The sequence below is a fragment of the Pristiophorus japonicus genome, chromosome 7, assembly GCF_044704955.1.
Source record: "Pristiophorus japonicus isolate sPriJap1 chromosome 7, sPriJap1.hap1, whole genome shotgun sequence".
NCBI lineage: Eukaryota > Metazoa > Chordata > Chondrichthyes > Pristiophoridae > Pristiophorus > Pristiophorus japonicus.
This window is the reverse complement of record NC_091983.1, coordinates 36,179,989-36,193,880: the sequence shown is the minus strand read 5'-3', so window position 1 is coordinate 36,193,880 and position 13,892 is coordinate 36,179,989. Positions and strand designations below refer to the sequence as shown.

The 13,892-nt window shown below is 42.5% G+C and overlaps 1 protein-coding gene across 1 annotated transcript in view; it reads left to right on the top strand.

Annotated features, from left to right (window-relative positions):
* Positions 1-13,892, top strand: part of LOC139266579 (CUB and sushi domain-containing protein 1-like) — a 3,131,815-nt gene that overhangs the window by 2,847,447 nt on the left and 270,476 nt on the right. The window contains exons 44-47 of the mRNA XM_070884173.1: positions 62-207; positions 10,666-10,746; positions 11,564-11,677; positions 13,440-13,628. Of these exons, the coding sequence (XP_070740274.1) occupies positions 62-207; positions 10,666-10,746; positions 11,564-11,677; positions 13,440-13,628 (530 nt within the window). The remainder of the gene's footprint in view (positions 1-61; positions 208-10,665; positions 10,747-11,563; positions 11,678-13,439; positions 13,629-13,892) is intronic.

Genomic DNA, 13,892 nt, shown 5'->3' with positions numbered 1-13,892 from the left:
AAAGTTGATCATTTATTCCTTAACTAATTTTCAGACACACTTGTCTTCTTTCATTATACAGGGATGGGCCTGACCAGACTGCTCCACAGTTAGGAGTTTTCAGTGGTAATACAGCTCTGGAATCAGCTTACAGCTCCACCAATCAGGTTCTTATCAAGTTTCACAGTGACTTCTCCGGAGGGGGATTCTTTGTCCTCAATTTTCACGGTCAGTTTGTTTCAGCAATGCATGCTAATGAATTAAAAATACTTTTGAACATTTGCACATTGAATTATTTAGAAGGTCCTTCTTTAGAAATGTAAAGTATTATTTACACCAAGGAATTACACTGATGAAATGCCCCAACAGCCTTTAACCCATATTATTTTCCCACATTTAAGTAAAAGTCAAATCATGCACATATTATATTAATATCTTTATATTTGTAATGGAAAAAAACTACATTAAGATAGATATTTCATATTCTTAACTCCATTTGCCCAAGGTAAAATATAATGATGCAGGCTTGAAATACTAGGGTTTAATCTCCATCTGATAAGAGCAAAGAGCAGCTCAATTTTCAGAAATGAGCCTACAGAAAACTGGTGATGCAAACCTGCCATCATCACGTTGAAGGTAACAGGTTTTTGCTTCCCACTTGTTGAGTTGGTATACTGTATACATTTTAAAGGGTGCTGAAGGAGTCGTGTGTCTCAACTTGCGATTGGCGACAGTAATTGTCAGATTCCACTGCTAGCCATCTGCAGATTTGAAATGTTTATTGTATTTTAACATGTCTATCATTTTTCCTTACTGTGAAATTGTACAACTGTTGTCCTCCACACTCTGGCTCTCTACAAGCTTCCATACATGGGGAGGCTTCACTAACATATTTCTCCACTCCTGGTCAAGGCCCAGGAGAAAGATTGTCACCTGATAAGGCAGTGCTTTTTTCAACCCTAATCACCAGCCTCTCTTTATTAGAAACATAGAAACATAGAAAATGGGGTAGGCCATTCGGCCCTTTGAGCCTGCACCACCATTCAATAAGATCATGGCTGATCATTCCCTCAGTACTCCTTTCCTGCTTTCTCTCCAGACCCCTTGATCCCTTTAGCTATAAGGGTCATATCTAACTCCCTCTTGAATATATCCAATGAACTGGCATCAACAACTCTCTGCGGTAGGGAATTCCACAGGTGAACAACTCTCTGAGTGAAGAAGTTTCTCCTCATCTCAGTCCTAAATGGCCTACCCCTTATCCTAAGACTGCGTACCCTGGTTCTGGACTTCCCCATCATCGGGAACATTCTTCCCGCATCTAACCTGTCCAGTCCCATCAGAATCTTATAAGTTTCTATGAGATCCCCTCTCATCCTTCTAAACTCCAATGTATAAAGGCCCAGTTGTTCCAGTCTCTCCTCATATGTCAATCCCGCCATCCCGGGAATCAGTCTGGTGAACCTTCGCTGCACTCCTTCAATAGCAAGAACGTCCTTCCTCAGATTAGGAGACCAAAACTGAACACAATATTCCAGGTGAGGCCTCACAAAGGCCCTGTACAACTGCAGTAAGACCTCCCTGCTCCTATACTCAAATCCCCTAGCTATGATGGCCAACATAGCATTTGCCGCCTTCTCCACCTGCTGTACCTGCATGCCAACTTTCAATGACTGATGAACCATGACACCCAGGTCTCGTTGCACCTCCTCCTTTCCTAATCTGCCGCCATTCAGATAATATTCTGCCTTTGTGTTTTTGCACCCAAAGTGAATAACCTCACATTTATCCACATTATACTGCATCTGCCATGCATTTGCCCACTCACCTAACCTGTCCAAGTCACCCTGCAGCCTTTCAGCATCCTCCTCACAGCTCACACTGCCACCCAGTTTGGTGTCATCTGCAAACTTGGAGATATTACACTCAATTCCATCATCTAAATCATTAATGTATATTGTAAAGAGCTGGGGTCCCAGCCCTGAGCCCTGCGGCACTCCACTAGTCACTGCCTGCCATTCTGAAAAGGATCCGTTTATCCCGACTCTCTGCTTCCTGTCTGCTAACCAGTTCTCTATCCACGTCAGTACATTATCCCCAATACCATGTGTCTTGATTTTGCACACCAATCTCGTATGTGGGACCTTGTCAAAAGCCTTTTGAAAGTCCAAATACACCACATCCAGTGGTTCTCCCTTGTCCACTCTACTATTTACATCCTCAAAAAATTCCAGAAGATTTGTCAAGCATGATTTTCCTTTCATAAATCCATGCTGACTTGGACCGATCCTGTCACTGCTTGCCAAATGTGCTGCTATTTCATCTTTAATAATTGATCCCAACATTTTCCCCACTACTGATGTCAGTCTAATCGGTCTATAATTACCCGTTTTCTCTCTCCCTCCTTTTTTAAACAGTGGTGTTACATTAGCTACCCTCCAGTCCATAGGAACTGATCCAGAGTCGATAGACTGTTAGAAAATGATCACCAATGCATGCACTATTTCTATAGCCACTTCCTTAAGTACTCTGGGATGCAGACTATAAGGCCCCGGGGATTTATCGGCCGTCAATCCCATCAAGTTCCCTAACACAATTTCCCGCTTTATAAGGATATCCTTCAGCTCCTCCTTCTCACTGGACCCTCGGACCCCTAGTATTTTTGGAAGCTTATTTGTGTCTTCCATCGTGAAAACAGAACCAAAATATTCGTTTAACTGGTCCACCATTTCTTTGTTCCCCAACTTCACCTGAATCTGACTGCAAGGGGCCTACATTTGATTTACTAATTTTTTTCTCTTCACATTTCTATAGAAGCTTTTGCAGTTAGTTTTTATGTTCCCAGCAAGATTCCTCTCATATTCTATTTTCCCTCTTCTAATTAAACCCTTTGTCCTCCTCTGCTGTATTTCAAAATTCTCCCAGTCCTCAGGTTTGCTGCTTTTTCTGGCCAATTTATATGCCTTTTCCTTGGATTTAACACTATCCTTAATTTCCCTTGTTGTTCACTAAGTTCTCTTATTGCACCCCTTTTTGCCTTTTTTTTTATCAGTATGGCTGCACTCACTGTTCCTCCAAACTTTCCTCTCATTTGTTCTGAGCTCTAAAATCGTTGTAAATTAAACAAACAGATGGCTGCACTTGAAACATTGGTGGAAAATTGCGGTCGGAGGCTTCCTTCGGACAAACGCCTCTGACCAGAATTTTTAAAAATTAAACTACCTGGTGCTCCAGGAGGAATGTACGATTCCAGTCGGAGGCCTCCATTCACTGTGCAGTGTATGGGAACATTTCCTCCAGGTACGTATTCATATCCTGGAGTCACATGTGCCGGGATCGTCATTTGCGAGGCCTCTTCGGATGTGTGCGCACATCGTACGCGCCCGGCAAGGTGAAAATTTCAGCCCATTAACTCACCTTTCATCTGTAGAGGTGCTGAATGAGAGGCTGTGTATTTCCAGCTGTCTCTATTTCAAACAGAAAGCTTCTATGATGTTGCAATTTACAGAAACAGGCCATTCGGCCCAACCAATCCGTGCCGACATTTATGCTCTACTTGAGCCTCGTCCCATCTTTCCTCATCTAACCCTATCTGTATAAACCTTATATACTTGTCTAGCCTCCTTTTAAATGCATCTATACTATGCCTTCACCACACCCTCTGGTAGTAACTTCAACATTCTCACCACTGAATTCTTCTGAATTCCCTATTTAATTTCTTGGTGACTATCTTATATTGATGGATTCTAGCTTTGCTCTTACCCACAAGTGGAAACACTCTCTTTCTGTCTACTCAATGAAAAACTTTTCATAATTTTAAAGACCTCTATTAGGTCACCATCAGCCTTCTCATCAACAGAAAAGAGACCCAGCCTGTTCATCCTTTCCTGATATGTATACCCTCCCATTTCTAATTTAGACTTATCACACTGTCTCCTACTCCCAACTCATTATTCCTCAGGACCTCAAAATAAAGCAAGCCCTCACTTCCGTTTCTCTTATAGTCCATGGGCTTTGAACATCCAAGTTTGGTGTCAGCTAATTACAACTTTTTTGATTTACTTTTACTTTTCTATTTTTTTCTACCTTGGTCTCCAACACTGATTTCTTAATTTAAAAAAATATCCATATTAGTACTGTCACTTACAGCCATCGTGCTTTTGTGCACTCCAAACCTTTCTACCAGCATTCCCATGGTGCATGAACAATACAGCAACCTCACTATTGCATCTGTCACTGTATCTGACTTGAACACAGGATGGATGCGGGAAGAACAGGCTGTGAAGAGGCAAAAACATCCCAGTTTGATATATTTTCAAACATTTTTATTTAACTAAAATATGCTTCTCTTTTAGGTACTGATAATCCAGTGGCAGACTCCTGATATTATTGGGTGTGGAAGTCCAAGGCCTGTAACACTCCCGAGGACCCTAATATCAATGCAGTTAATGAGCATGATGTGCATTGGGAGCCTATACGTACATTGTGCACAAGCTCATTAAAGACTCCCCAATCAAAATAAAATTAGCGGGCCCTCCTCATAATTCAATTGAAGAGCTTTGAGCATTGCTGCAGCTGTCCCTGTGCTACCTCTGCTTCCTCTTCCCCGACCCCTATGCCGCCTTTGACCACTGTCCCATGTCTCTTCTGCTTCTCCACGCCCCCACGACCCCCTTCAAACTGGGGAATTCTGTCAGCATTGAATAGGCAACCAGTTACCCTGACTGATTTGTGCTGCCTGAAATTCCAGATCCTTTACACCGTTGCCTCCTCTGCCCCTTCCCGTGCACCCAGCATGTCATGAGCAGCACAACCTGGAGTGCCAGTACAGTGCAATGTTCAAATGAGCTAACCTTGTATTGTTGGAAAGATCAGGTCTTAGCAACATTGATAACCCGAGCACTAGACATAAGGTTGGATTATCAGCACCTAACAGTTAAGATTCGCTATAGTTGTACAGATTTTCCAAAATCATTCTCCCTATGGCTCAATTGAGTTTATCCAATGCGTAGCTGAACTGTATAAACCAGGAAACCTTCATGTTTAATTCCTGGATAAGCTGATTTCAGCCGAGGCGCCAGTCAGAATTTAAGCTCAGCTAAAATCAACTAATTCAACATATGGAGGGCAAATTTGGGCAGAGTTCCTGATCCTAATCAGTTTCCACTGAGCATATATGGACATCAGCTGGAGGCAGGATTGGCTTCACAGTAGAACAGTCTGCCAGCACTTACTGCGAAGGCTCTCCCATGAATAATGGCCATGGTAAGGCGCCATATGCTGCTTGGTGCACGTGGAATCAGACCTCAGAAAGGAATCAGTGCCTCAAGGGGGAGGAAAGGCAGAAACCATTTGGAACAATAAAATACTTGTTGAAACTGTCTACAGCAATGAAAAGTGATGCTAGTTATTCCTTGCTGCAGTTTTCATAAGCTTTTTTCTCCTTCAAAAATATAAGTCTGAATAAAGTGTGTTTCTTACCATTTTAGACTGACTGTTGTGACTGCATTTAATAATGTACAAGTCAAACTGATTTAATGAATATTAGCATCTGTATAGTGTAAAACACATTCACGTGCAGCAACTGGAAAGCATATTGTCAGTTGAAAACATTAACTCGGTAGAATAGATTTAATTTGATAACTGGCGTTTTGTTAAATCCTGTTGTATTAAAAGAAAAAAATCACACAAAATGCATGGGATAAAACTGTTGACTTGAACTACTTCTCCCTCGTGCTGAAAATCATCTGTTTTTGATCGCTTTATGAGAGTGGATACACACTAACTATCCGCTGTACAGAACTGAAGCTGCAAGAGAAGCCTTTCATTATGTAAATATTTTCATGAATTTGGCAGCATCTTAGAACATAAGAACATAAGAAATAGGAGCAGGAGTAGGCCATTTGGCCCTTCGAGCCTGCTCCGCCATTCAATAAGATCATGGCTGATCTGATCATGGACTCAGCTCCACTTCCCTGGCTGCTCCTCATAATCCTTCACTCTCTTATCGTTCAAAAATCTGTCTATCTCCACCTTAAATATATTCAATGACCCAGCCTCCCCAGCTTTCTAGGGCAGAGAATTCCATAAATTTACAACACTCTGAGAGAAGAAATTCCTCCTCTTCTCAGTTCTAAGTGGGTGACCCCTTATTCTGAAACTATGCCCCCTAGTTCTAGATTCCCCCATGAGGAGAAACACCCTCTCTGCATCTATCTTGTCAAGCCCCCTCAGTATCTTATATGTTTCAATAAGATTTGTTTTTGTACTTAATGAATAGAACTTAAAGTGCACGCCAGCTCCACATATGACACTAAAGAAATAGTATTTGAACCTAATAGACCACTATTTTAACAACTTATTATCTTCAGGATTATCTTGTGAATTCTTCAGTATAATAGCTGTAGGTGGTTTGCCTTGGTGGTTTCGAATCACCCCAGTCTACAGTTCTAGACATGGGAATTATTTGGGGGAAACAGAAAACTGAACCAGAGACAGGTCTTTCGGCCTCAACCATACAATACTTTATTCGGTTCCACATACACATACACCAGTAAAAGTAACACCTGGTGGTGTAAACAAAACAGTACAACAGTACAAAAACTGGTCCATCCTAACAGGCTCCTGTCGCAAATTAAGATGACTAAGAAAACAACACACTACGGTAATATACAGGGTATAACTGGATTTGTCCAACAAATCCCACCTACACACACTATAATCACATGCAGCACCCCCCCACTAAACCCCTAAGGCTTGGTTTAGGACACACAACACCCCCTCACACTCGATTTGGTGGTCTTAACGGTGCGTGGGCTTAGATAATGCTCATCCAGATTATCTGTTGGCATACTCGCTGCTTCTTCCTTGGGGAAAGCTTTCTCTTCCGATTCCGTGCTGCCGTTGCAACATTCAGGTCCTGGTCTCGAGGGTCCTTTCCGAAGGTAGAGTAACGAGGCTCTTGATCCCTCATTGGTGGGTTTCCTCTCCATCCCGGATGGAGTGCACAGTTCTTGAAGCGAAGAGAGAAGAGGGAGAAATGGCAGCAAACTGCCTTCTCTTATACGTTACAGTCCATGCTTCTTCCTGCCAAAATAGAGTATTTCCTTGTCTGGGGTGATTGTCTGAATGGCCCATCATCCCAGATCTTACGTTCGTGTATTCTGTTGATGGCTCCTGATGGCATCTGCTTCCACTGGGTCTGGGACTTAATGGCAGTTCTTTGTTCGGTTTCCCGCCTTTCGGGGCTACCTCATCCAGGTAATGGCATAAATGGCCGTTGATGGGTTTCTACTTCGCAGCTGATCTTGGGCTAAGTGGTTTTCCATTACTGAACAATCCTGCCAATTGCCTGGAATGAGTTTTCTTTTCTGGCCATTGTTGCCCAGAGACCTCGGTCTGCTCCAGACATTAACACAAACAGGCTGTTGTCTTCTTTTCAGCAAACAATGAAACACAATCTGTCCTGAACTCCCAATCATTGGGAAACAGTACAGTGCCCAATATGTTCTTCAATAAAACCTTCTAGCGTAGGCACTTTGTCCAATAGCCTTTAACATCTTCCTGGGGCCTGCGCCAATGCTTACAATACTGCCAAGGATGTTTGGAGAGCAGAGGGAAGCAGCTCTGGTATGGCATACTGGGGAATATGAAAATATCCTCTGTGCTTTTACTAAACTGCATTAAAATGACATTAAAACACTCAAAACTGTTTTGCCCCTTCCAATTTTATGCCCTTTTCTTGTGAAGACACTGAATCATGCTGGTATGTGAGGTCCCCAGCTAATTCAATTCACTCCACATAATATCAAGAAACACTGATGGCACTGGATACAGCAAAGGCTCTGGGCCCCGACTGTAGTACTGAAGACTTGTGCTCCAGTACTAGCTGCGCCTCTAGCCTAGCTGTTCCAGTACAGCTACAACACTGGCATCTACCCGACAATATGGAAACCCAGGAATGTCCTGTCCACAAAAAGCAGGCCAAATCCAATCCGGACAATTATCGCCCCATCAGTCTACTCTCAATGAGCAGCAAAATGATGGAAGGGCGTGTTGACAGTGCTATCAAGCGGCACTTACTCACCAATAACCTGCTCACCGATGCTCAGTTTGGATTCTGCCAAGAACACACAGCTCCGGATTTCATTACAGCTTTGGTGCAAATATGGACAAAAGAGCTGAATTCCAGAGGTGAGGTGAGAGTGACTGCCCTTAACATCAAAGCAGCATTTGACCGAGTGTGGCATCAAGGAGCCCTAGTAAAATTGAAGTCAAGGGAATCAGGGGGAAAACTCTCCATTGGCTGGCATCATACCCAGTACAAAGGAAGTTGGTTGTGGTTATTGGAGGCCAATCATCTTTGCCCCAGGACATCGCTGCAGGAGTTCCTCAGGGCAGTGTCCTAGGCACAACCATCTTCAGCTGCTTCATTAATGACCTTCCCTCCATCATAAGGTCAGAAGTGGGGATGTTCGCTGATGTTTGTGCAGTGTTCAGTTCCATTCGCAACTCCTCAGATAATGAAACAGTCCATGCCTGCATGCAGCAAGACCTGGGCAACATTCAGGCTTGGGCTGATAAGTGGCAAGTAACATTCGTGCCACACAAGTGCCAGGCAGTGACTATCTCCAGCAACAGAGAGTCGAACACCTCCCCTTGACATTCAACGGCATTATCATTGCCGAATCCCCCGACATTAACATTGAGGGATGGCGGGGAGGAGGGGGAGGTCACCATTCACTTGCAACTTAACTGGACCAGCTACAAAAATACTATGGCTACAAAAACAGGACAGAGGCTGGGTATTCTGTGGTGAGTGACTCATCTCCTGACTCCTCAAAGCCTTTCCATCATCTACAAGGCACAAGTCAGGAGTGTGCTGGAATACTCTCCACTTGCAGCTCCAACAACACTCAGGAAGCTCAACACCATCCAGGACAAAGAAGCCCAGTCAATTGGCAACCCATTCACCACCTTAAACATTTATTCCCTCCTGTACCAGCGCACCGTAGCTGCATTGTGTACCATCTACAAGATGCACTGCAGCAACTCGCCAAAGCTTCTTCGAATGCACCTCCTCAACCCACAACCTTTACCACCCAGAAGGACAAGGGCAGCAGGTGCATGGGAACACCACCACCTCCAAGTTTCCCTCCAAGTAAAACATCATCTTGACTTGAAAATGTATCGCCGTTCCTTCATCATCATTGGGTCAAAATCCTGGAACTCCCTCCCTAAGCACTGTGGGAGTACCTTCACCACACGGACTGCAGCGGTTCAAGAAGGCGGCTCACCACCACCTCATCAAGGGCAATTAGGGATGGGCAATAAATGCTGGTCTTGTCAGCGATGCCCACATCCTGTGAATGAATAAAACAAAACTTGTATAACCTTCCTCCCACCTCCCCCACACCCACACAAGCGAGACCTGAAACTAACATGAAACAATCTCCTTCATTCGAAGATAAAAAGGAATGTGTAAGTATCTCCTTTGCACAAGAGTATTCCCCTAGACTGGATTCAAATGTAAGTATCTTTACTGCATTATCGTGCCTAGAAATACATCTACATCCTTTTAGTAGATTGTAGGGAAGAGATGCATCTCCTTCCCTTGCTGCACTCAGATAATTTAGAAATATTCCCCACAAGACAAAGGGAGTGCACAAATATCACCGCCCTCTAAATGAGAGCCCTGGGAAATACAAATAGATTCTCTCAATCGACTGCCTGGCAAAGTAAAGCTGTCCTTTTCACTTTATTCCAAGGGAATACGGAGGTATTCCCTGTTCACAGCACACTCCGCTGCTAGACTGCAAAACAAATGAGATTGTTCAATTTTTCGACTGTGGAACCATGCTCACTTAGAGCTGAGGTTGTCAAATTAATTAATCCCAGGACTCTAGAGGAAGGACATTTTTATTCTAAATATCTGAGCTGGATTCAAACTCAAATGTTTTAATAGGGTTTAAAATAAACTTATCACAATGAACAGGGTTTTTACTATAAAAATGTGTATTTAAATTTAATTTTTATATGTTTTAAAACTCTTACACTGGTAAAAGTAGGTTATGCGCCTGCTTTTACCAGGCGTAAGAGTTTGAAGGGCATTCGCTCGGCACGAGTTGGGCAAATAGCCCAATCTCTCCCGCGCGGGTGTCCTTCTCCCAGGGATGCGGAGGATCTTAACAGATCAGAAAAGCCAGTTTTTGGCACATGCGCATTGTGCCCTGAAAACCGACTTTTGCGAGGCCTCGCCGGGTCGTGCGCAGTTTGTACGCAACCGGCGAGGCCGGGATTTGAGGCCCAGATTATCAGCATTTATTTCATTTGTCCTTGTGGGACTTTGCTCTGCACAAATTAGCTGCCATTTTTCCCTACATTCCAACAGTGCAACAAAGGTACTTAAGTGGCTGCGAAACGTCCTGAGGTCGTAAAAGGCACTATACGAATGCAGGTTTATTCATTCTTTACTACTTTATAATAAAAATCACAAGCAGATAATGCAAAATAAGCCTGCATAAGTAAAGTAGAGGTAATTTCAAAATGATCTTGCCAAGGATGCTCTGGCAAAATCAGAAAATGGTTCTTGCATTAACTTACGTTGGAAAGGAATATATTTTGAATAAAGCACAGTTAGTTCGATTAATTATTAAGTAAGTGATTCAAACCACATTTATTTTCCAGCCTATTGGCTCAAGAAGTGTCAGCCACCCCCAGTTGTTCCTTTGGCTGCGATACTGACCGAGGATGAAGACTATGAAATAGGTAAGTGCAAGTATCATTGATTCATTTATTTTGCAGATATTTATTGTGCATGGACTCATAGATGTTTTCCTAAATTATGTTTTCTAATCTGATGCTCACTGTCTAATTTCTTCAATTACTACAAGATAGAAAATAAATTGCATGTCTGGTGGTGATATCAAATACATTTGATTTATCACTTTTTTTTTTACAGATGTCGCTTGAATGTTCCCTCGAGCCAGGGTTCAAAAAGCTTAATATAGTTGCCCAATACATGTCATCTCTGCATCATAGTAAACTTTAAAAAGAAGATATGACTTGCTTGCTACTTTTTTTATCAAAACAATTTTGAGAAAAATTTAATAAACAAAATATGCTTGACTTGAAAATTTGCTCACTTGGTTTTTGGCCTTGTCTCAGTGGTAGCTCTCTAGCTTTTGAGTCAAACGATCGTGGGTTCAAGCCTCACTCGAGAGACTTGAGCGCAGGCTGACACTGCAGTGCAGTGCTGAGGGAGTGCTGCACTGTCAGCGGTGCCATCTTTCAGATGAGATGTCAAACTAAGGCTCCATCTGCCTTCTCAGGTGGATGTAAAAGATCCCATGGTACAATTCAAAGGGGATTATTTATCCCTCAACTAGCACCTAAAATAAAAAATAATCTGGTCATTTATTTCATTGCGGTTTGTGGGAGCTTGCTGTGTTCAAATTGCCTGCCACATTTCCTACATTACAACAGTGACTACATTTCAAAAGTACTTAATTGGCTGTAAAGCACTCTGGGATGTCCTGCGGTCATGAAAGGTGCTCTATAAATGCAAGTTCTTTCTTTTATAAAGGTGATATCGTCAGGTACCAGTGCCCTCCTGGATTCACACTAGTTGGCAGTGACTTCATGACGTGCAGACTATTAGCACAACTGCAGTTTGAAGGGACCCCACCATCCTGTGAAGGTAAGTGAATAAAGCATGGAGACAATTTATTTTCAAAATCAGCTACAATTTGTCCTTTAAGGAGAAAGGGTAAATAGGGCAGGGCGGCAGGAGAGGAATAATCCATACGAGTGTGTAAAACAGACCAGCAAGATATATGGGCAGGGTGGGGACAGTTACTGAGGCAGGAGTTCTGTACACAAATGCACGTTGCATAAACATTAAAACAAGTGAATTAGAAGCACAAATTCAGCTTAAAGGTTAAGATGTAGTAGCCATTCGAAAGACCTGACTGCAATCAGAGCATGATTGGCAGCTAAATATTCCCGGCTACAGATTCTTTAGAAAGGTCAGCAAAATTGGGAAAGGAGGAGGAATAGCAAAATTGATAAAAGACACAATTACCGCAGTAGAAAGAAAGGATTCAGGAAGGGAGGTCGGATAGTGGGAACACTATGGGTAGAGTTCAAGAATGGGGCAGGATACAAGACTCTGGTAGCAGTTGTCTACAGACCAAGTGATGTAGTGTGGGATGTATAAGTATGACATTAGCAAAGTATATCGGAAATAAAACATGGTTATAATGTAAGATTTTAATTTTCACATGAACTGGGAGAAGCAGAGCAGCTCATGTAGTAAAGGCCATGCATTTGTAGCATGCATTCGGGGCAGTTTTCTATATGTTTTAGAACCGTCAAGGGAACAGGTCAGATTGGAGTTAGTGACATACCAGAATTAGGTAACAATTTGATAGTAAGAACGCATCTTACAGATAGTGACCATAATACAATTGAATTTGATGTTGGGTTTGAGTGGGAGAAGGGACCGTCACAAAGCAAGGTATTAAGTGAGGCAAACTTTGAATGTTGGACTTTATCTCAAGGAGTTGGAATACAAAAGTGAGGAAGTGATGTTTCAGTTATGTAGGACGTTGGTCAGTCCCTATCTGATGTAGTGCGTTCAGTGTTGGGCACTGCAGCTCAGGAAGATTATATTGGCCTTGGAGAGGGTCGAGTGTAGGTTCACTAAAATTATGCTGGAGCTTAAAGGGTTAAATTAAGAGGACATGCTGCATAAACTTTGTTGGTATTCCTTTGAATCAAGAAGGTTGAGGGGTGTTCGAATTGAGTAATTTAAAATGATAAAGCTATTCAATAGGGTAGATACAGATAAACTATTTCCTTAGGTGGGGGAATCCAGAAAAAGGGGGACATAATCTTGAAATTAGACCTAAATAATTTAGGAGTGAAATCAGGAAGCATTTTCCCACAAAAAGAGGGTTATGACAGGTTTAGATAAGGTAGACAGAGAAAAAGCTGTTCCCCTTAGCTGATGGTACAAGGACTCAGGGACACAGATTTAAGGTTTTGGGCAAAAAATACATGGGGGTTGTGAGGAAGAACTTTATTACACAATGAGTGATAGTGACCTGGAACTCGCTGCCTACGAGGGTGGTGGAAGCGGAGACGATCAATGATTTCAAAAGAAAATTGGATAAGCACTTGAGAGAAATACACTTGTAGGGCTACGGGTATAGAGCGGGAGAATGGGACTGACTGGATTGCTCTACAGAGAGCTGGCATGGACTCGATGGGCCGAATGGTCTCTTTCTGTGCTGTAATAACTGTATGACTAGGCGAAACCTTGGCACTGTCATTCCTGGAACAAGTGAAACTCAGATACGGTTTCAAGTAACAGTTATGGATGTGGCCTTCTGAAATTCCTTTTTGCTCTTCAGTGATTTAGCAATAATCAGATCTCCATTTGAATTTTATAATTTCAGCACAGTGTCCTGTGAATGAAATTCGCAGAACCTCATCGGGAGTAATATTAAGTCCAGGATATCCTGAAAATTATCCTAATTTCCAAACCTGTTCCTGGACAATTAGAGTGGAACCCCGGTACAATATTTCGCTGTTTGTGGAGATGTTTCAAAGCGAAAAACAGTTCGATGAGCTGAATATATTCGATGGTAAGATATGAACCATAAGAAATTTGTATCAATAGATTCATTAATGAAATAGTTTTGATTAAGTGCAGCTAAAAATGAGGAATACCTTGAAGCGGTCTGGTAGAACAGGTTGTGAATTTATTAGCCGAGAAATTCGATGATGCTGCGCTCTTTTTCTAGGCGTAAAATGGATGCAAAAGCATTCAGTATGGTGGGTGCTAGGCGTGCGCACATTCTGAGCTGTTAGTGCGCCGATCACCATATTGGTATAGGCATCAGAAGTGG